This window comes from Muntiacus reevesi, chromosome 7 (assembly GCF_963930625.1).
Source record: "Muntiacus reevesi chromosome 7, mMunRee1.1, whole genome shotgun sequence".
NCBI classification, from domain to species: Eukaryota; Metazoa; Chordata; class Mammalia; order Artiodactyla; family Cervidae; genus Muntiacus; species Muntiacus reevesi.
In genome coordinates this window covers 64,451,562-64,475,004 of record NC_089255.1, presented here as the reverse complement: position 1 = coordinate 64,475,004, position 23,443 = coordinate 64,451,562, and the positions used below count along the sequence as shown (strand labels likewise).

The 23,443-nt window shown below is 39.9% G+C and overlaps 2 protein-coding genes across 2 annotated transcripts in view; one reads left to right on the top strand and one right to left on the bottom strand.

Moving 5' to 3' along the window:
- Positions 1-5,280: 5,280 nt before the first annotated feature.
- Positions 5,281-21,494, top strand: CNIH1 (cornichon family member 1). The gene is made up of 5 exons (XM_065941890.1): positions 5,281-5,432; positions 11,153-11,221; positions 15,147-15,259; positions 16,529-16,672; positions 18,916-21,494. The coding sequence occupies exons 1-5, from the start codon at positions 5,352-5,354 to the stop codon at positions 18,941-18,943; spliced, it is 435 nt and encodes a 144-aa protein (XP_065797962.1). The 5' UTR covers positions 5,281-5,351; the 3' UTR covers positions 18,944-21,494.
- Positions 6,470-23,443, bottom strand: part of CDKN3 (cyclin dependent kinase inhibitor 3) — a 35,945-nt gene continuing 18,971 nt past the window's right edge. The window contains exon 8 of the mRNA XM_065941884.1: positions 6,470-8,597. Coding sequence (XP_065797956.1) covers positions 8,547-8,597 — 51 coding nt within the window. The 3' untranslated portion in view covers positions 6,470-8,546. The remainder of the gene's footprint in view (positions 8,598-23,443) is intronic.

The window sequence follows — 23,443 nt, the reverse complement described above, 5'->3', positions numbered from 1 at the left end:
GGACCGGATGCCATGATCTTAGTTTTTTGAATGTTGAGGTTTAAGCCAGCTTTTTCACACTCCTCTTTCACTTTCTTTAGTTCTTCTTCACTTTCTGCCATAAGAGTGGTGTCATCTGCATATCTGAGGTTATTGATATTTCTCCTGGCAATCTTGATTCCAGCTTGTGCTTCCTCCAGCCTAGCATTTCTCATGATGTACTCTGCATATAAGTTAAATAATTTTGCCTAAATTCATTGATTGTGCACTTGAAATGGGGATATTTCATTTTATGCAATCCAAACTTTAATAAAGTTGATTTTAAAAATGAATGAACTCCTGTAGAAGAATCTCAAAGAAAACCCCCCAATATTATGCTGAGTCCAAGCAGCCAGATGCAAAGAATATCTATAATACGACTCCATTTAATGAAATTCAAGGGCAGATGAAGGTAATCTACAGGCATAGAAAGTAGGAAAGGGGTGGGGACGGGCCATGTGGGAACTTTGTGGGGTGAAGGTCAAGTTCTCTATCTTGTTTGGGAGTGGTCATTACAAGCATGTGTACATGTATTAAAACTCCTTATACTCTTAAAATATGTGTTTTTCACTGCTTTAATATTTTACCTTCTTTATTAAAAAAAGGCACACATAATAAAGAATAACAATAGACATATTTTGCATACATGAGATTGAGTCATTTTTGCACGTTGATTCTTCTCATAGTGGTTGTATAATAGGCACTCCTAGGGCAAAGGGCAAGGTGGATGAGAAACCACATCTTGCCGGACAGCCTAATGCAGTCCGTTTGTGTGTGGTGGTTTAGTTGCTCAGTTGTGTCCAACTCTTCGACCCCATGGAATGTAGCCCACCAGGCTCCTCTGTCCATGGGATTTACCAGGCAAGAATACTGGAGTGGGTTGCCATTTCCTCCTCCAGGGGATATTGCCAACCCAGGGATTGAGCCCACATCCCCTACATTGCAGGCGGATTCTTTACCGCTGAGCCACCAGCAGTCTATTTGATGTAGCCTTAATCCAATGATTTAGAAATGTATGTGGTAAACAGAAAAGAACAGAACAGTCATCAGCTCTGCCTCATACGTAGCAGTTGGGAGTCAGACATCATTCTGGAGGGGCAGCAGCTGCATTTCCCCAAAACTGGAGCTGGGGGAAGGGATCCTCCTTGAAGCAAATGAAGAATCCATGAACAAACCCTGAACTCCGCCAACAAGAAGGAAGTGGGAATGGCTTGGGGGACAACCAATACTTTCTGTTCCACCTCCTGTTCTCCCCAGCTCTGGAGCTATTCTTTCCAAGGCTTCTGTCTCAGTCACATGTCCTGGTTCGGGTGCTACCCACAATCACCAGGTGAAGCTGCTTTCCCCCAAATACGCAAGCCTCTTCTGGAAGACTTGAACTACGGGCCCACAATTTCCTATGCTCATTACTCAGCGTAAGGGCCCAGGTCCTCCCACAGCATCGTGGGTTCCTCATGGTCTACGTCGCCTGGATGGCTTGTTCCCCACCGTGGGAGACCGTGAGCTGGTTGAGGACCAACTTACCATAGTGCTGGGCTTTCTCTTTACGTTACTGCCATGTCTTGACAGAGTCTACCCGCCTGCTTTTTACGGAGCGGGTGCGTGGTCTGCGAGCCTACTGGGCTGAGGCAAGAGGAATGTCTCCTTGGAAGGGCTGAGTGTGGTGCTGAGTGGAGCGGCATCACTCCCGCTCAGGGGTGGATGTGTGGAGACGGCCTGCTGTCGAATGGCAGAGTTCTCTATAGACCCCAGAGGAAAGGAAAACTGAGCGCCGCCGCCAAGTGCTCTTCAGAGCCTGGCAAGGTAGTGCTGGCTCCCATGGACACTTGCGGCTTCCAGGAGCTCACGTTCTCCTGACTGCTCAGCACCTCCTCTTCCCTCTTCCTCAGCACTGGCTTGTTTTACTTAGTCTAAGGGGCTGGCAAGTTCTCTCAGATTGTATCTGAACTCTTGAGATCCATTTTGATCCCTGGGCTGGGCAGATCCCCTGGAGAAGGGAAAGGCTACCCACTCCAGTATTCTGGCCTGGAGAATTCCATGGACTGTGTAATCCATGGGGTCGCAAAGAGCTGGACACGACTGAGCGGTTTTCACTTTCTTAGACTGCATGCTTTGTGTTTGTGGGCTTTATTTTCTAGCTCTCTGGTGGCTGACCTGCACCTACCGGTCTGGGCTGAGGGCCTAGGCAGCAGTAGGTGGAGTGGACACAAACTCAAGATGACTTGAACAAAGATGAGTCAGGGAAAGAGAGAGGAGGAGGAGAGAGAGAGTGAGCAAGCAGAAGATTAATCTGCAGTATCATCCAGGCCCATGCATGTATGTAAGGAGAAGTGAGAACTTAATTCACCATGTACTACAAAATTATTCCCATGGGCTAAAAAGGGTTAATGCAACGTCTAAAAAAATACTGAGATTTGTTTGCACTTACTGCTGATAATGGTCCTCCAAAATGTCAAATAAATCCAATCTTTTCCTCACATGCTGCCTTGTCTATGGTTGCATGATTGAATTAACCATTTGCCCTCATTAAAATGGGTGTATTGGGTTGGTCAAAAAGTTTATTCAGGTTTTGCCACAATTGCTTATGGAAAACCAAACAAACTTTTTGGCCAACTCAATATTTTCTAAGCAATTACACTTGTGTACTGTTGTCTGAAGCAGTGCTCTCCAATAGGACTTGATGTGATGATGGAAATAGTCTGTATCTACGTTGTCCAATAGGGTATCCAGAAGCCACAGCAGGCTATTGATTACTTGAAATACAGCTAGTGGAGCTGAGGAACTGAGTTTTTAGTTTTATTCAATTTTAATCAATTTAAACAGCCACATATGACTAATGGCTCCTGTATTAGCCAACACAGGCCTAAAGTTTACCTGTGTGCTCTGCTAAAATGTGAAGGGAGCCTCACACTGCCCCAGCCTCTGAGTGAATCAGTCAGCATTTTATTTGACTTCTACCTTCTCGGGTGATTTGTCCCTTCTAGAACTGAGTCCTTGGAAGGCTGTCCACTTTGTGTGATAAGGTGCTCGACATAGTTACCAGGCAAGGGAAAGATACATTTCACGTCATGACCTGAAATAGCCCGCCAGCTATTTCTTTAGCAAAGATGAATTTATTCCGGATCAGTAGAGAACTGTAATTCAGGAGCTGTATCCATGTGCAAGTCGTCCAACTGGCAAGGGGAGAACACTTTTATAAAGGGGGAAATGGAAGTTGGGAGCACTGTGGCAAGCATAGATCCCAGGACTTTTTGTTGGCTGAGTCCTTGCCAGGAAAGAAGAGGAAGATATCTTCTTCCTGTAGGGCTCTGCTGTCATCACAGGGCAGGAGAGCTCCCCCTTCTGGTCTCCAGACCCTGTTTAATTCAGGTTTCCATTTATTAATTTTTCACCCAAGGGGGCAGGGGAGCTTGTTGCCAAAAGGTAGATCCTCAAGGTAAATGGTGATGAAACATCATTTTCCAAAATGTAGATTGGACTCATTTATAAAAGGTGGCTGGTTCTCATGGTTTGGCGTGGACAGTTTTCCTCACCAACTCTTGTTTCCCCTGACAACAGGAAGCTGACTGATCTCATTAGATCATGAGTTCTCCTGGCACAAGTATTGCCTAGCGCTGCATTCTGCCATGCTTCCATGGCTTCCATAGCCCGTAGTACCATATACATCTTTTTTGACACCTTCCTCTCTCTCACCACTGTATCCAGTCAATCAAGTCCTACTGAGCATTTCTCCTAAATATTATTAAATCTATCCACTCCTTTCTCTCCCAGTCTTCACAACTTTAGTCATAGCCACAGCAACTTTTGCCTGGATCATTCTTATGGGCTCCTTGCTTCCAATCTCTTGCTTCTCTAATTAGGGTCATCGTGTCAGTTGGGCTGCCAGAGGTGACTGGCCAAGGAGGTTAGTGGGACTGAAGAATAACCTGCATTCTTGTGCCCAGGTATGAAGCTCTGTTTATCTGGAGAGAATACCTTTATAATTCGCACCAAGGTGCCACATAATCCTGACGGCTATCCAAGACAGCAACCACTAGCCATATGTGGTTCTTTAAATTTTAATTAATTAAAATAAGTAAAATGTAAAGTTCACTTCTTCAGTTATACTAGCTAGATTGCAGCTGCTCAAGAGTCACTATATTGAACAGCGCTGATAAAGAAAACTTCCACCATTGCACAAAGTTCTGTGGACAGCACTGAACAGACTGCTTCTAAGCCATTCTCTATACATTTTGCTGGTGTGAGCGATCTTTTAATGCAAAGCTAGATATGTCCCTTTCTTGTTTAAAAGCTTTCAGTGATTTCCACTTCATCAGCAGCAATCATTTAGCAGGGGGGTGAGCCAATTTTGTGGATCTCAACCAATATTAAAAACAAAACAGCAAAAAAGAATAACAGGACAGGTACTCGCAGATATGTAGTCTTGTTTTGTGAAATTTTTGTTATATCTGAATTTCTTTGTCTCTATATCCAGATGTCCATCTCTCGATAATTCAACGTGTGTGATGTTCTATTGTGTTGCAGTGAAAAAGTCAAATTGTGTATGGTGAGCTGATTGAAAAACATGGGCTTATGGGATATGAAGTGTGAGCTCCTTAACTGGCATATCCTTGTACAATATGATCTAAACCCTAAGGGACCCCTTTCAAACTCTCAACACTGTCTTAACCACTAATTTAGAACTGCTAAGGTGGTTTCACCTTAGACGTTGAGCTTTTTTTCTTACTTTCATCTCTGCCTTTGCTTTCGTTGAACCGTCTCCTTGGAAGGCTAATTCTATAGCCTGGACAAATATGCCTGGACAACTTCTACCCATCATGTTAGCTTTAGCTTAAGAAACACCTACTCCAGGAATCCTTTCCTGGACGCTCCAGGGCGGGCTGGTTGCTCTGCTCTGACCTTTCACAACGTGCCACAGGGTTATAATACGGTAATGATTTATTTGCATATTCATTTCCGGCATTATACTAATGTCTTTCCGTGCAAGGATTATTTTACTCTTCTTTGTATCTCAAAGGAGAAACACAGTATTTGGAAGATGCTGGGTACTCATTCAAAGAACATTTTTGTTCAAAGAATAAATAAGCGAAGTAAACAAAATAAATCAATCCGCTATGCAAACAATATAAGTGCATGGCGAACTCTGGCCACCCGAGGGCGCCTTGCACCGGGACCGGTGCGCAGGCGCACTGGGAGGGCAGGGGCCGCGGCGGCGGCGGAGGCGGTGGCAAGCGGCTGTGTGGGCTGTGGCCGCGGGAAGTGAATGGTTTTACCCAGAGGGCCCTGCGCGGCCTTTCTCCGCTGGCACCGGCGCTGCTGCCTTCTCCCCGGCCATGGCGTTCACGTTCGCGGCCTTCTGCTATATGCTGGCGCTGCTGCTCACCGCTGCGCTCATCTTCTTCGCCATTTGGCACGTGAGTAACCGGGGCCGGGGCAAGGAGGGCGAGGTGGCGGCGCAGCCTCTTCTTGCCCCGGGCCCGTGGTCTGGGCGGCCACGGTCTTAGGAGGTCGGCACGCCGGGGATGGGGCCAGGCCGGGGCGGTGCAGGCCGCGCGGCCAGGGGTCTGCGCGCCCCTCCGTCCCCGGGTCGGGAGCTGCAGGTCCAGGAGGAGTCGAGGCGTCGGGCGGTTGGCTGGCTGCGCCCGGGTGTCCCGGCGCAGGCCGCGCGCGCCGCTGCTCTTCCCGCGCCGGGTGGGGCGGCCGCGATGCTGACGGGCCCTGCGGGATAGCGCTTAGCTAACCCTCTCCGCATCCCCGAGGGCTCGCATCACTCCGCAGGATGTCAAGGGCGCAGAGAGGCGTGCTACGTGCTTAGCTGTAATGAAGTTTGTCTAATTATTGTTAATATTTAATACTGATTGCCTTTGTTTTCGGGTATTCACAGGAGTGTGGCCCAAATGAGATAATTGTAATCTACTTTAGATAAATTTCCAACTCTGCTTTTCAGCACTTCAAGTAAAATCACTTTTTCCTCCCCGGATTCTTGTTGCCCGGTGAACTTTGATGCAGGTTGAATTGATTACTTTGTTGACCTTAAATCCGAACTTTTCCCCTAAATCATACTTTGACCTACAGAGTTTCTCCAGAGACAAGTCTTCTTAGCCACCTCTGTATTCGGAGTAGCTTGACGGAGTAGAGATAGTTTCAATTTGATTTTGAAAATGCTCAGAAAACTTAACGCTTCTCTAGGACAATTTCCCCCCCTTCTTTTACTCATATCATGTTGCAGTACAGAAGCACATCCTTACTGGTTCCTCTAAGGAACAAGTTAAGTTTTCTGTGAAATAGTTCTGCAAGAGATCTTTACGGATTCTTGTTTCTCTGAAATAGTTTTGCAAGATATATATATATATATATATATATATATATATAGCTTAGTTGCCCTGCCGCATGTGGGGTCTCTGGACCGGGGATCCAACTGGTGTCTCCTGCATTGCAAGGCAGAATATTAACAACTGGACCACCAGGGAAGCCCTCTTCAAGAGATTTTTTTAAGGATTCCTGTTTCTCTAACATAAGATTAGAAGCAGCCTTTTGGAAATCAGCATTCATTTAAAATTTATCTTATGTTTGTTCTGCCCTCCATACCTTCTGGAATATTGGTCTTAATTTGGATGATGGGGCAGGTTCACTCTTATGCAAATCTTAAGTCAGGTTTCATCATGTGCATAGCAAGGATTTGTTATGGAACAGAGGAGCAGAATGATTTAAGTGGCAGCAGTGTGCAAAAAAAAAAAAATCTAAATCCATTCCCTTTTGCTAAAGAGTGTGATTATGTTTATAAATATTTGAAACCTAACTGCTTGTGTAGTGGGGAATGCTTATGTAGGCTGTTAAGTAACTGTTCCCTGGAAATGCTTTTCTGTAGGAACCCATAACTTGAAGAGCATTTTGGACTCTTCTTTGACTCTTCCTTAATAAATAAAGATAATTCGGGATGCAAACTAGCTCTGCCTTAGTAAGCCTCTGATGAAACTGAAATGTGTGGTTCCCTGCCATCTGTAGATGAGGATTTAATCATTTCCTGCTTCATGGGCACTTGTTTTCTGATGAGCTTATGAGGATTCTTAGAGCTGTGGATGCTTACATTTTGAACTAGATTGTGTTTGATTTAAAGAAAACCTGGAACTGCACTTTTAAAAAATGGGCAATTTAAATGAATATGTGTTTGGGTGAAATAGGTATTTGCGGGGGGGAGGGTGGATTTCCCAGGTGGTGCTAATGGTGAAGAACCCACCTGAGGATACGTGAGAGACACAGGCTCGATCCCTGGGTTGGGAAGATCCCCTGGAGGAGGGCACAGCAACCTACTGCAGTGTTCTTGCCTGGAGAATCCCAAGGACAGAGGAGCCTGGTGAGCTTTGGTCCATAGGGTCGCAGAAAGTGATATGACTGAAGTGATTTAGCATGCAGCTCGCACAGATAGTTCTAAGTCTTGTTATAGAATTAAAAATTTGTTTGCACTCAGATTAGTGGAGATCTTATGTCCTTAGGGATTTCTTAGTAGTTCAGAGGATTATGTATCCTTTGGGAACAAATTGAAAATTCTAAATAAAGACATAGTTTTAATTTTTCTGTTATCTGTGTAACCTTCAGTTTTCTTAGGTAGTTTAAGTATCTGTGAGAAGACTCATCTGGAAATTTCAAGTATAAATTAAAAAAATCTCCTTTATGTTAACTGTTCTATGGAGGATTTTTTTTTTTAATGCTGATGGTTACATTTGTCAGTGTAGTCCTAATTCATGTGCTTTTTGGAGAATAGAGCTGGGGAGCACAGGCTTGTTTGAAAGCTAAAAATGCAGAAGTCATTCCCCAAAGATGTGCATCAAATTATTTATTTTTATTTTTGAGCTTCTGTGGAAAATTTTGTGAACATCCTTGTTCAGACCCACAGTCACAAAAGATTTGAAAACCACTAGTTTAAGAGTCTCTTCAGAAGAGTTTTGACAACTCTAGCTTATAGCACTCAAACAGAAACCCATTCAGCAACAAACTCATTAAAAGATCCTTTGAAATGACCTGAAGAAAATGTCCAGTGGGAAAAAAGTTTAAGCACAAGTGTTGTACTTTGCTATTAAATTGGATCTTGTTAAAGGGAAGTAATTGTATTTGTGATCATGGTCCTTGTCTTAAAGCTTATGGTGGTGTTGGTTTAGTTGCTAAGTTGGGTTCGAGTCTTTTCAGCTCCATGGACTGTAGCCCACCAAGCTCCTCTGTCCATGAAATTTTCCAGGCAAGAATTCTGGAATGGGTTGCCATTTCTCTGAGAGTATATCACAGCTGATATCAGATAATTGACTGATAATATCTATCAGTTCAGTTCAGTTGCTCAGTCATGTCTGACTCTTTGCGACCCCATGAACCGCAGCACGCCAGGCCTCCCTGTCCATCACCAACTCCCTGAGTCCACCCAAACCCATGTCCATTGAGTCAGTGATGCCATCGAACCATCTCATCCTCTGTCGTCACCTTCCCCTCCTGCCCTCAGTCTTTCCCAGCATCAGGGTCTTTTCAAATGAGTCAGCTCTTCACATCAGGTGGCCAAAGTATTGGAGTTTCGACTTCAACATCAATAATATCTATAAAAGATCATAAATTTATATCTTTAATTGTACACTTATGTTTTTAACATGTATGTGTGTTATGGGCCATTGAAAGTGAAAGTCACTCAGTCGTGTCAGACTCTTTGCGATTCCATGGACTATAGTCCATGGAATCCTCTAGGTCAGAATACTGGAGGGGGTAGCCTTTCCCTTCTCCTGGGCATCTTCCCAACCCAGGGATCAAACCCAGGTCTCAGGCATGCAGGAGATTCTTTACCAGCTGAGCCACAAGGGAAGCCCAAGAATACTGGAGTGGGTTGCCTATCCCTTCTCCAGCCCATCTTCCCGACCCAGGAATTGAACCAGGGTCTCCTGCATTGCAGGCGGATTCTTTGGGCTATCAGGGAATCCCAAGGGAAAATGCCTTTTGGTGAGTTCTGTACTTTATTTTAAGCATAGGGTTATTTTTTCCCCTTTCCCCGCTTTTATTCAGTAAATATTGATTGAACACTTAAGTATGTGCCAGGTGCTATTTTAGGCCCTGGAATAGAGTAGTGAACCCAGCAAAAACCTTTGCTTTCGTGGAGCTTACATTTTAATGTTTAATTAATTTCCTTCCATTTCTGTTTGCATTAGAATTTTTATTAGGCCAGGTTGGTGAATTTTATAAAAATTCCAGAAATCAAATTCGTCTTTTTATGAAGCTAAGGGTTTTAACATGATTTAAGGATTAAGGTTTAAGGATTTAAACCAGCATATTAAAAGGTAGAAATATATGACTTAAGTGATTTTTGGTAATATTGAGTAGCACTGTCTCACATATAAAGATACTGGTCCTAGCCCACCAGGGGAAGGGCGGATTGAATTCTTTGTCTCTTGGGTGATTAGTGGCAGCAGGTAAAATAGCTTCCCCGTAAACCTGGGGCCTTTGACTTCTTCTTGTGACATGGAACACCACGAAGTGTTGTGTCACCCCAATTTGATTTTTTGTGCATTTTGGTTTTGAAATTCTGTGTTCATTGACCCTAAATGTTAATGCCACATTTCTTTTCAGAGTTTGGACAGAAACATTTTTAGCCCCCGTTGACGTATTTTTTTAAATTAACCTTTTTATTTTGCATTGGAGTATAGCAAGTTAACAATGTTACGGTCGTTTCAGGTGGACAGCAGAGGGACTCAGCCATACATATACACGTATCCATTCTCCCTCAAACTCCCCTCCCATCCAGGCTGATGCATAACATTGAGCAGTGTTCCCTGAGCTCTACAGTAGGTCTTTGTTGGTTATCCATTTTAAATATAGCCGTGTGTACCTGTCCATCCCAGACTCCCTATCTTTTCCCCTCCATCCTTTCCCCCTGGCAACCTTAAGATCATTCTCTTGAGTCTGTGAGTCTGTTTCTTGGACAGAATAATTTGTGATTCTTTCCGTGGTTTTTTTTTTTATGGTATGATTTAAAAAAATGTATTTATTCATTTATTTATTTATGTTAAAGTTGATTTTAGTTGATTTACTCTTGCCATGTATTTTAAGTGAGTGAGCTCTTTCCCCCCTTACCCCGTATGTAACGGTTTCACTTATCACACCATGAGAAGCTGGCCTTAACCTGGGCTTTACCTTTCTTTAGTCTTTCGTTTGGTGACCAGATGAAAGGACCTGCACGTGGTAGGAATATGCTGAGGACATGAAACAAGGTCGGACTGATCACTTTTGTAGTGGCCTTAAACAGGCCTACTCTTTCCTGGGTGGTGCCTTAAGGTGAATTAGACTAAGATGCCCCTTGAGGCAGAAGGACTGGAAAAGCCCTCCCTCCTGAACAACCCCTGGTGCAAAGCCCACGCCAGGGTGTTTGGCAGCAGGAGCCTGCGATGGCATTGTGTCCCACCTGGCCTTGGTCCTGTGCAGAAGCTGCTATGCTGAGGCCATTTCTTGAAATTTCCAAATGAAAGCAGGCCCTTGAAATATATGTGTTTGGACACAAATGGGAACAAATTGAAGCATGAGAGTCATTTCTGGTGTCCTGTTGAACACTGTGATGAGGTGGACATGCACAAATGATTGAAAACACTTCACCCTGAGGGGCACCGAGTCTGGAGGAGGGCATAAACCTGAACTTAAATCCTCTCCTCTAGTATGAGAAATGCCAGCCTGGTAGCCTTATAAAGCCCTGTGCTATGTGGAGATTATAGACAGGCATGCAGTTATTTCTGCCCGAGGAACTCAGGGAAATCTACTGGGAGGGGTTGACACAGGAAGAGTGTTTTTTAGGATGATAAAGAGGGGTTTCCGTAAATAATTATAGCTGAAGGAAAGACCATTTCAAGCAGAGAAAATAACTTGAGTGGAGGCATTGAAAAAATTGGAAATTGAAGATATTTATCATTTTAGTGATGATGATGTACATGTTTTCAGTTCTTTAAATGTGATTCTAGTTGTTTGTTAATGAGCACATACTGTGTTTACTGTAAACTGGTACATGTAAAGTTAGTACACTTCCTCATTAACTTTATTCAATTATTGCTTGATGGGGCAGGTGTGTTGCCACTTTTTGTTATAGTGAGAAATCCTAATTATTTTATTTTTATTTTAGATTATAGCATTCGATGAGCTGAAGACTGATTACAAGAATCCTATAGACCAGTGTAATACCCTGAATCCTGTAAGTTATAATATAGGATATTTCTCTAGATTTTTAAACTGTTTTTGCTTTTAACTTGATATAATTTGAAAATGGCCAGTATTCTCAGTAGCATGATAAATTTGTACTTTTTTTAAGTAGGCAGAATTTTAAAAAATATTCTTTTTCCTGTCCTGCTTGACTATTCTGACTATTATTAATCTGCTGGTGATCTTGTCAGCTGTCATACTAACATTCTTCCAATCTGCTTTTTACATTGTCGGCCAAAGACAGTTGAAAAGGTCAAAAAGATTAAAAGAGTCAAAATTGCATTAAAGGTGTGTACTGCTTTTTAGTTTAATGTTTTACTGCTGCATTCATTTCATGGGGAGGGCTAGGCATTTGTATTTGTAAACTGTTCTGTTCAGTGTGCTTGTTCATATGCCTGTTGAGGTTTCTGATTTCATGAAATTTCATATTTTATGCAAATGTTTGCTTGCTGGCCCAGTCAAGTAGGGAAAGCTGTTAAATGCTCATGCATTTTAAAAAATGTTATAGCTATAGGCACTTCAATATTAGATTATTAGGTACAGTGTTTGAAAGTTGGTTAACCTGAAATGACTTTAATAGGTGAGATTATTATTCTTTTGTGACTTACTCTGAGATAGTCTGTAGGTGGAGCCTTTAGTAGAATATCTACTTTTGTCTTTGGTTCTGGAATTTATTTACTCTTTCAGCTGCTGTTTATTCAGAACCTTTTACATGGGTAGTTCTGTTCTTAGGTTCTGAGATCTTGGAGTAATGCTTACCCTTCGACTCATGCTGTCAGAATTTTGTGGTTAACAATTTATATACAAATGTCTACATAGTTATTTCTAGTATATCCAGTCTAAGTTTCTAAAACAGAACTGTCTTACACTAAGTTCTGAGCTCTTCTGGATTTAGTTGTAATGTGGCCCCGTTGTGCTTGGGGCCATACGTTTATTTTTACTTCATTTAGTTTGCTCATTCAGGGAGATTCTCCTTTAGACTGTAGGTTTGATTTTTGTTGAGCTGGTCAGAAACCGAAAGGTTGTTTGTAAGAAAGCAGTGTGTATGTCTTCAAGAAATAGACTATTAATTCATCTTTAAAAATTACTTAATGAAGATGAAAACATATAGATTTGAGCTGTGTAAAACTGAAACACTGGCATGCCAGAGGGATTTTATCTGGAAAGGGTCTGTGAAGTTAATTTGCTTCTTTATCGTTTCCTAGATAAATAGGCATGATGGAATACATTCCTAGTTTGTCTTTAAAGAACTGATACAATAAGACTTGATGTAGGTACAGTTAAAAGTACTAACTGTTTCTCTCCTTTTATGAAACAAAATATAAGATAAATCTGCTTTCTCATTGGAAAGTAGTAGTGTTCATTGTAAAGTGTCTTAACTTACTGAAATTTCTCCTTTGATGGTTGTTTATTAGTAGTTTCCTATTTTCATTGGCTTTTCATTACTTCAAATAACCAAATGATGATGAAGATAATAATAGCTGAAATCAGATGAGGGCTGTCCTGGGTGCCAGGCTCTATGCTAAACATCTTTACCTGAGTTTTTTCATTCAGTTTTCATGGCAGTCCTAAGAGGTGGGTATATCATACTCTAAAGGAGAGTAAACTGGGGCTTAATGAGGTTCTAGCACTTTGCTCAGGGTCACACTGCTAACATAGAGTCAGAATTGGAACTCAGCCTGATTTTTAGCTTCAGATTCTTCTGTTTTCCTAATTTACTGTAAATCTAAGATGGACTCATTTCATTTTAACATATAGTTTGTGATTTCTAGCTTTTTTTATTGGAAAGAAATTCTCACTTTGTGCTTGGGACCTCCAAATGCTGCAGTGGGTCAGAGGGAAGTTTCTACATCAGCCTAAGTTGTGTTTTGGATAGGGTGCCGATAATTGGCTCAATAGCAGTGCATCTGACAGTTTTCCCTATTGAAAATTTGTTTTGACAATTCTGCCAAAGTATGGGGGAAGACAAATACAATTATTTTTTAGAATGTGAATCTTATCTAGAGAATATTATGATTTGCATGTTTAAGTACTATCATTTCAGCCATATTTGCATGAGGTGTTTTTTATGAATACTAGTTTTTGTGTAAATGTTGGTTCCTAAATGGAATAATTTTGTGCCACTTATGGGGAAATTTCTTTATTGAGGAATGAAGAGTGCTGGTCTTTATGAGAGATGTATAATACAAGTTTCTGGATTGCTTTGAGGAGAAGGGAGGGAGTATGGCATTTGTTTCATACTAGAACTGGTAGAATTGCAGATGACCTTTATTATCAGTCTTATTAAAGAAGACTGTTTAAAAGCAGTAGGGAGCATGCTTTTTAAAGTCATTTTCTCCCCATACATTAGTCTGTAAGTGTAGAATGGAAACTTGAATGATGATTTGTATTGTTAGATCAGTTGGTTTTTAGAGAACTGAAATAGGCTTATTATATTGTAAAGAAAAATCTTGTAATTTAAACTAGTATTATAAACAGCAGCTCTAGTGGAACTCCTAATAAAATGTATATTTTTCTTGGTTTGTGCTGGTTGTAGTCCTTGTGTTTCAAAGACTTCCCTGTAGACGTTTTCTTGTTTTCTTACAGATGTTTAACTTTGATCTTAACTAAATGCTGATTTAACAGTTCATGTTATTTATATTTATATGTTTATATATATGTGCAGAGTTTAATCTTCTTATTATATTGCTTAAATTTGTGGAAAATACAGATTAATTGGTTTTGCTGGAATTTTATTTAAAATAGTATTAATTAAAAACTTTGCTTTACAGCTTTGAATGGGAAGGATAATTTGGGAGTACTAGGAAATGTATAAGTACTTGAAATGTATAAGACTTGAATAAGTAGTATAATTATATTATTTCTACAGCTGTAGTTTTCCCTCAGGAAAGATCTGATGGTAGAGTACAGGCACATTTGAGAAACTGGCTTTGCAGCTGTGACTTACTGTAGGAAACTGGCTGAAACTTGCAATGAAAGGTTTTGGTATTCATATTTAACAGAGTCATTAGACTGAAATCTTTAGGATGAGAAAGATAATTTAAAGCATGAACTCTTGGTCATTTATAAAAAGCATTTTCCTTGGACTAATTTTTCTTCACTTAATACTGCTTGCTATCAAAAGGTGTATTTTGTTTTTGAGTTCTGAGCCATTACTGGTCCGCTGTGTTTGTAGCCCTTCCCTGGAGAAAGCAGGCCGAAAGAAGCAGAAAAGCTGTGTAGGGATGGGAGCTCAGGAACGGGGAGAATTCCAGTTTTATGGTCTAGATCCCAGTCTTTTCCCTCCTACATTGCAGAAAGCACATTGTTTGCATCTGTGCATTTTAGTGTTCTTCCACTCCGACTGTGCTGAGATTATTGGCTGTTGGCTTTCCATTGAAAAATTACTTTTGTGGTAATGTGTGTTTTGCTAAATATTGTATTTGTAGCACCCTGGTTTCTGTTAAAGACTTAAAAACACTAATGTGTCAACTTCTAAAGGGAGCTTTGTTCTTGTGAATTTTTTTATATCATGTTGCATGTGATCAGATACTTCATTTTTATATTTTTATCATTTTTAAATAGTGGAAAGAAAAAATATTCTAAGTTATTCTAAGTGATTAGCAAATAGTTGTGTCTGAACAATCTGGGTGGTAACTTTGTATAATTAAACCTGTTGTTGTAAGAATTTGGGTTTTAAATTTTGAGTCACATATTGTTTTACTGCAAGCTATAACCTCTGGTCAGTTTGCATATAATCCTGCTTTTGGTCAGAAGTTAAATATGAAAATAAAACTCAGTAGCATTTTTCATTTCTGATTCTAAGAAAACAAGTGATTTTTCACTGTGGAAACTTAGTTGCCACCTGCTCTGCAGATTAGCAGTTGACTCAATGCCAAGGCGCCTGATCCCCGGTGACGGGTGTGTTCTCCCCGCAGCTCGTCCTCCCGGAGTACCTCATCCACGCCTTCTTCTGCGTCATGTTTCTTTGCGCGGCAGAGTGGCTCACGCTGGGTCTCAACATGCCCCTCTTGGCATATCACATTTGGAGGTAATACTGAGATACACTTCTAATACTTCTCCTAATTAAGTTTTAATTATACTATGGTTGATACGATTATCTATCTTAACGTACTAGTCACCTAAATGAAAGTGGTGGTGGTTTAGTCGCTCAGTCGTGTCCGACTCTTGCGACCCCCTGGACTGTAGCCCACCAGGCTCCTCTGTCCTTGGGATTCTCCAGGCAAGAATACTGGAGTGGGTTGCCATTTCCTTCTTCAGGGGATCTTTTTGACCCAGGGATCAAACCTGGGTCTCCTGTACTGCAGTCAGTTTCTTTACTGACTCAGCTACCAGGGAAGCCCCTTAAATGAAAGTAGTTGGCATTTAGTTTTTAAACCACATGGATGAGCAAATAACTGCTTTAATACCTCTTATGGAGCTTATGTTACTATTTGTTAAAGGGTTTTTAAATATTAAGCTATAGCTTACATGCAGTAATGTGTGCACAGTCTGAAGTGTACGGCTCAGTGGATTTTTATGTCTGTGTACACTTGTGAAACCACCACCCAGACCAAGATATAGGTTAGTTCCAGCCCCCAGAGGAGTCCCTCGTGACCCATCCCAGCTGCCCTCTAACTTCCTCCGGAGAACCAGTGATCTTTTGTCACTTAGGTTCGTTTTGTCCGTTTCTGAACTTCACGTAAATCAGACTGTACAGTGTGTGTCTTTCTTTCTCCTTGTTTACTTTATGACTCTAAATTTGGTTATTTATAAAAGATTTATATTTCATAACTTCTACATGTTTTGTTTCAGATAGGCAAAGTCTCATTGCCCTTGATTTTAGGAAGTACATGTATAAGAAATACTTAGAAGTAAAGTGGTTTCACATCTGTAATGGGCTCTGACATGGCTCAGAAAAAAGCGTTCATGTATTTAGAGAAAGGAAAGAGAAGGACAAAGCCGCGTGGTTAATGTGAACATTTGGAACATCTTGGTGAAGGCTTCTTTATGTTAAAGTAGAAAGTTGAAAGGAAAAAAAACCGTCTTTCCTTTTTACAGTTATTTGTAATTCTCTTGGATTTCTGCAAGTGTAGAGGAGACCAGATAGGCCTTGTTTTAACTGCTCTGTTTTCCCCTTTAGGGGCTCTAGTTTTAAAATTAAGATGATAAAAGGAAAGAACTCCACCTAGAACTAAAAGTATGCTTCTCTATGTGGGCCACCTCTCATTGTAACCAATATTATTTTGAGAAGAATGCTGCTGTCCATCTTGAAGGTTAGCTTCCATTCTGAGTGGCTAATCAATTGTGCTTATTACAGGTATATGAGTAGACCAGTGATGAGTGGACCAGGACTCTATGATCCTACAACCATCATGAATGCAGATATTCTAGCATATTGTCAGAAAGAAGGATGGTGCAAATTAGCTTTTTATCTTCTAGCATTTTTTTACTACCTATATGGGTAAGTTTAAAAAATGAAAATACCATTTTACTTTGCTGCCTGAAACATTTGCAGGCGTTCGGTCTGAACACCTTAAAACCCACTTGAAGAGTAACTCACGTCCTGAATGGTGGTACTGGTAATGGCGCAGTGCACGCTGACAAATTCACGCACTTTGACTAAACTGGTAGTTGTCAAGGCAGCCAGCTGGTGTGCAGTCAGAGGCAGAAAACTGGGGTAGGGATGCTGCTTCCAGAGTCTCATACAGCCAGTGAAGGATAGTCCTCATTTTCCATGGCAGAGCAAGAGCATGTGGTTGTGTGCATTTGCAAAAGTTTTTGCTTGCCTCAGTGTCTGTCTCAAGGTTATGTTTAATTTTTTAAAAAATCATTCTCGTTTAACTATATGTTCTACCCTTTATTTTCTGGTTTGCATGCGCTGTATGGCATGAAGGAAAGAAGAGTTCTGTCATACAGGATGGTGCAGTTACTGATTTTCATCCTTTTATACTGAGATGGACTCATATCATTCCTCTTGATCAGGGTTTCTTGACCTTGGCACTGTTGATGTTCTGGGCAAGACAGAATTTGCTGTGAGAAGCTGTCCTGTGCATTGTAGAATGTTCGGCAGCATTCCTGGCCTCTACCCTAGATGCCTGTAGCAGCCCCTGCCCCAGTGATAATAACCAGTAATGTCTCTAGACGCTCCCAGATGCTCCCTGTGGGGCAAAATCGCCCTGGTTGAGAGGAAAACAGCTGCTTATTAAAACTAGAATAAAACTAGGGCTAGAATACAGTTATAATTTTTCTTTATATAAATACATCTCTCTCATATTTTATTGATATGTATTCAACTTGGAGAGAAATTTCCACCCAATTTTCAAGATATGAGGAAAATTGTATTAGATGAAATTATTGCAGTAATTAAGGTTCTCTTCCCTCTCCTTTTTGTTACTTGAAGACTTGCTTAGTATTAAAATGGTAGACATGTTAGTCATATTTCTTGTTCATATTACTTTCCATTATGGAAGAGGGTGAAGTGCTAGACTAAAATTTATGGAAAATGAATTTTTAGGCCTTTAGAGGTTATATTTGTGAAAAATGATTGTCTGTAGATGTTCATACATGAAACAGAGTGAAGAGGTTTTGAAAAGTGAAATTCCATGTGTCCTTTTAATTTCTGTTAATTTTCATATTTTAGTTTCTATAATAAGTGAAACAGCGCTGGCGTTTAGTAGACACTTAAAACATACTTGTTGAAAGAAGGCAAATGAATGAATAAAGGATAGAGTTGTGGGAAAATGTTCACCGGAAGATGGTGGTGGCACTATGTTGTTCGTTTTACTTGTTTTTTAAATTTTATTTTCTTTGGCTGTGCTAGGTTTTAGTTGCTCTGTGAGGGCTTTCTCTGGTTCTGGCAAGCAGGGCCTACTCTTTGTTGCGGCGTGCAGGCTTCAGTAGTTGTGGCTCATGGGCTCTAGAGCATGGGTTCAGTAGTTGGTGGCATATGGGCTTAGTTGCTCTGTGGCAGCTAAGATTCCGGACTAGGGATCAAAGCCTTGTCCTCTGCACTGGCAGGCGGATTCCTATCCACTGCGCCGCCAGGCAAGTCCCATTCATTTATTTTAAATTGTCTATCAAGCTTTGCTCACCTCCTGCTTTGTATTTCCATTTAGACACACATGCTCTTGAACCATGCTCTCTCACTTTGCCCTGCATGTAGGATCAAATGGTTATTGCTTTTTATTTTGCTTTTTGGTCTCCTTTTCTTTTTTAAACTTGCTGCTGTTGCCTAGAGCCTTTCTCTAATGGGAAAGTTCCTTGATCATTCCTGTCTGTAAAATGGGGATAATAATGGTAAGTACCCTACCTCCTAGGACCTGGCAGGAGGCCTGGCATGAAGTGAGCCCTTGGAGGTGCTCACTCCTATTCTTAGATACAGCTCTGGAGCAGTGTGCTGTTTTGGATTGCTTTTCTAAGCTCTGATCCCCCATTAAGCTTTCAGCTGTGCTGTTCTACTTGCTAAAATTGGAAAGGAAATAGGGGACAACTCAGCCCATGTACTGAACCAGTGGTACCTTAGGCAAAAGTCCATAAACGCAGATTAAAATCGTATCGTGAACTTGTCATTGGTCTTAACCATTTTCTGTGATGTTGTGATACCACAAACTAGTTTACTATATAAAGCAGACTCAACTTTTTGGTACTGTTAGTTTTTATAGTTAGAAATGTTTGAATTAACAGTAGCCTTTTTCTTCTTTTCAGCATGATCTATGTTTTGGTGAGCTCTTAGGACAACGCTTAGAAGAATTGGTCCAGTTAAGTGCATGCAAAAAGCCACCAACGAAGGGATTCTATCCAGCAAGATCCTGTTTCCAAGAGTAGCCTATGGAATCTGATCAGTTACTTTAAAAATGACTCCTTATTTTTTAAATGTTTCCACATTTTTTGCTTGTGGAAAGACTGTTTTGATATGTTATACTCGGATAAAGAATTTAAATGGAATTACGTATAAATTAATATAAAATGATACCTCTGGTGTTGACAGGTTTGAACTTGCACTCCTTAAGGAACAGCCATAATCCCTTGAATGATTGCATTAATTATTGACTGTCCTTAGTCCATTGGAAGCTTTGGTTTATAGGAACTTGTAGGGCTCATTTTGGTTTTATTGAAATGCCATTTAATTATAAATTAGCTGTAGATATCAGGTGCTTCTGATGAACTGAAAATATGTATCTGATCTGTGGGAAACTTCATGGGTTTCCTTATCTATCATGTAGGTGATTATATATGGATGCATTAAAAAAATAAGAGTGGGATTTTTTTCCCCTTGGACTTGAAATACTACCCCTGTATATTGCATGAATGAGAGATTTCCCCATATTTCCACCAGAATAATATACTTGCTCTAATTCTTAAGCATAAGTGAACATGATACAAAAATATATGCTGACTTACTTGTGAAGAATGCATTTAAAGCTATTTTAAATGTGTTTTAATTTGTGAGACTTTACTTATTAAGAAATTGGTTACTAAATGTTCTAATCTGGTGGTAAAGGTATTCTTAAGAATTTGCAAGTACTTTAGATTTTCAAAACCGAATGAGAGAGAACATTGTATAACCATCCTGCTGTTCCTTTAGTGCAATACAATAAAACTCTGAAATTAAGACTTATTTTCAGTGCATTGTTTTAAAGATTATAAATAGCTATTTCTTAAACTTGCTTATTCCAAATAAAAGACATATCACTGTCAGTTTTTTAAGAAGATAGTAGAGTATTACTTTTTTGTTTTTTAATACCATGCTTGGATCTAAAAAGGACAATTTTTAAATGGTTAAGTACATTACCGTCTGTTGTCACTTGTCAAGATTCATAAACACTGATGGCATAACATCATTTTTCTTACTAATTAAAATTATTGTGAAACTTAAAAGGTTTAAAGTATTTTTTTCCTTTTTGAAATAGCAGGGTTTTAAGGTGAAATGAGTTATACATTTGTTTGGGTTTTTTTTGCTGCTGCTTGAAAGGCAGGTGATTTATGGCTTGCATATTTTCGTAAGCATTCTTGTGGTTTATTTGAGAGGAGTAAGTTAAGGCAATTGAAAATAGTGTAAGTGGTTCAAAGTTTCTTAAAGGATCAAGGGAGAAAATCATATATGTAGAAATTCCACGTAATGACCAAGGGGATTTATGGATGTGTTTGTGCAAGCCTTATTCTAAGTAGCCCTTGAATTAGATGCCGTTTTAGCTCTGCTAGTGAAGAAATGCTTCCCCACCTTCGGGAGAAGGTTACTATTTTGAGATTGGGTAATAGGGGTAAATACATTGAAGAAAAGGATATAGAACCAGAGAGTGAGGAGAATCAAACCATTTCATAACGAGAGACGCTTAAAGACCTTGCATTTTGTAGTCTGGAGCACACCTCAGGGGATCTGACTGTTCATTAGTTCATGCAGTAAATTGTTTATTGAGCCCTAGTTAGGCACTGTAGACTCGTGATCTGAGTATAAGCAACCACTCAGCTTCTAATCCACCCAGTTGTACTAGCATGCACTCATTTTTCTTTCTTGTTCACAAGAACTTTTTATCATGAGAGACTTGGCCAAGTCTTCTGTACTTCAGACAAGTTTTCTGGGGTACTTACTTTTGTATTCCCATCAAAGTATTTTCATGAGCCCTTCCTATCTCTTAGCAAACACCACATTCCTTTATGAATTTTAACAAACATCCTTTTAATAATTATTTCACAGTATTCTCCAGGATTAATGCCAGTTTATTGGTTACAATTTGTGGAAGCCACCTTCACATGTTTCAGAAGTTAGATATGTAGTCCTTAGCTGATACCTCAAGGATGATTGACAGTCTGTGGTAGGTTGTTAGGTCCTAGGCATGTAGATAATTAGAGTATTGGGTAACTGGATGCTCTCATAATATCTGCTCTTTACCTTCACCAGTGTTTTAAGAAATTAAGTCACTTACCAAGAAAAAGCAGAAACTATTTGCAGTTGACAGTATGCCAGTGGTTCTTTTCTTTGCTCTAAATTTAATTTGTTCCCCTGTTAATCTGGTTTGGGTGGTCCTAGCCATATTTCTATTATTTCTGCATGTCCAGCTGAAACAATAGTGTGGGTTCATAATCCTTTCCAGCTTTAGTCAAGACACAGCTGTTTATTTAGGAATTCTTTTTTCCTTTGTTACAATTACTTTTGCTGTTGTGTTTTAAGAGCTTTCTAACTCTCTGAAATCATTCCTGTAACTTACTGTGGTGTTTATCTATATCAGCAGCTTGCTATTATTGGTACTACAGATTGCCCTGCATTAAAAATATTATGTAACAAATATAGTCTATTTAGTTGTTATTCTATTGAGTAATAATGTATCATGGCAATATGTCCTGTTAGTGCTAAGGAGGTATAGGGGTAGATTCTCTAATGCCTGAATCTAAATTTTATTATTTGATAATTTTCACAATATTTAACTGATACTCCCCACTATCCATCCCAGAGTAGAGTAGAGTTGGGTAACAGGCTGCACATAAACTACTCATTTGTTTGAAGTTTGAATTACTTTTCATGGGAAGAGGGTAGTGACAGGAAATGACCAGATAATCCACTTTTGATGTGTATCAGATAGTACTAAAGCATTTGAGAAGCCTCATACCATGAATGGTCAGACCTATAGTCAAGTTCAGATACCCAGGTAATAGTCTCACACAGAGCAACAGAATGCATAACAGTTTGCAGTATGTGTCTTTTAAAGCTTCTTCAGTATTTTTGGCTCGAGGACCACTTATGCTAATAGTGTTCATAGAGCTCTCTGCAGATAACATATTTTGAAAATATGTAAGATAATTGCATAGAAAGGAAATAGAGATGTAGATATAGTTTGAAACTAGCAAATTATTTTCCTTGCTACACTTCTCTTTTCCTCCAGTATATATTTACAGACAGAGTTTATGGAATATTACTGCCATAGTACAAAGAATGACTTTTGTGGATTTTTTCTTATACTCTGCAGGAGGGCCAGCTTTCATTTTGGGTGTGGCTGTGTCACACAGCAGTGTGATAATATCAAGCCCATTAAAATGATCTCTATATAAAAGTACATATCTAATTTACTTACTTAAAGTTCAGTTGGTAAAGAATCTGCCTGCAATGCAGGAGACCCGGGTTTGATCCCGGGGTCAGGAAGATCCCCTGGAGAAGGAAATGGCAACCCACTCCAGTACTCTTAAGGACAGAGGAGCCTGGTGGGCTACAGTCCATGGGATCACACAGAGTCGGACACGACTGTGCAACTAACTTTCACTTTCACCACTCACAAATGTGCATTTGTTGATAATCACTTGTATAATTGTAAATCCGAAGTTTTGACAGCCAAAATATTTGAAACAACACTTCTCAAAGGGGACAGACAGAAATACTGATACCTTGTCTAGCATTGTTCATGAAACTATGAAACTTCATAGTCATTGTTTTAGGAAACTATTAATAATGTTAATCTCATAATTTAAGCTCTTTTGCTCAAGCCAGGCATTGATCTGTGTTAGCTAATTAGTGACAGTAGCTAATTAGTCTCTGGCACTAGTATTACAGCTCAGCAGATAGTTCTGAACTAATGCTGCAGGATGATGCCAAGAGAGAAAATGGGGTTCTCTTTCGGGATATGTTGAATAGATTTCTTGGAACAATTTTGCTTTGATTAAAATTAATGGTTTTAAAGCTAAATGTCTTAAAAAGAGTAAACAGCTCTGCTGCTTGTTCGCTTGGTTTTGGAAAAACAGTATTAACCATTAAGGTGATCTGTGGGATCGGAGTGAAGGTTTTACCCTACATTAGTTTTATTAATGTATATTGTGGAAGATGTAGAGAACATCTTGACATAGAAAAGAATGAATAAGTTAACTTATCATACAGTGCTTTTCCTAAACATTTACATTTGTTTGTTTACAATGTTCTTGTATTATGGAGAAGAAAAATTTCTTAAATAATAAATTGATGCTAGGTAGATCATAAAACTACTAAGGGAAACACAGAATGTAGTTAGCTGTCTGTGTTCATGGTCTGTTAAAATCTAAGTTAACCTTAATGGTGCTGTACACCATCCAAAGACAATGTCCTTATGTTGTCCTGCCTTCTCTGAGCTTGCCTGCTTTATTTTGCTTTTGTATATTTAATAAAAACTGTCTCAAATGTTTCCTTGTGTAGTTTGTGGATAATGGTTGAGTTTTGTGTGTTATTCTATTTTAGCAACTAACTGGCTTCTGTATGACCAGGATTCCAGCAGGT

Coding starts and splice junctions, on each gene's coding strand:
- CNIH1 (XM_065941890.1), top strand. CDS start 5,352: ATGGCGTTCACGTTCGCGGCCTTCTGCTATATGCTGGCGCTGCTGCTC. Junction 11,222..15,146: donor AGTGTAATACCCTGAATCCT/GTAAGTTATAAT, acceptor TTCTCCCCGCAG/CTCGTCCTCCCGGAGTACCT. Junction 16,673..18,915: donor TTTTTTTACTACCTATATGG/GTAAGTTTAAAA, acceptor TCTTCTTTTCAG/CATGATCTATGTTTTGGTGA.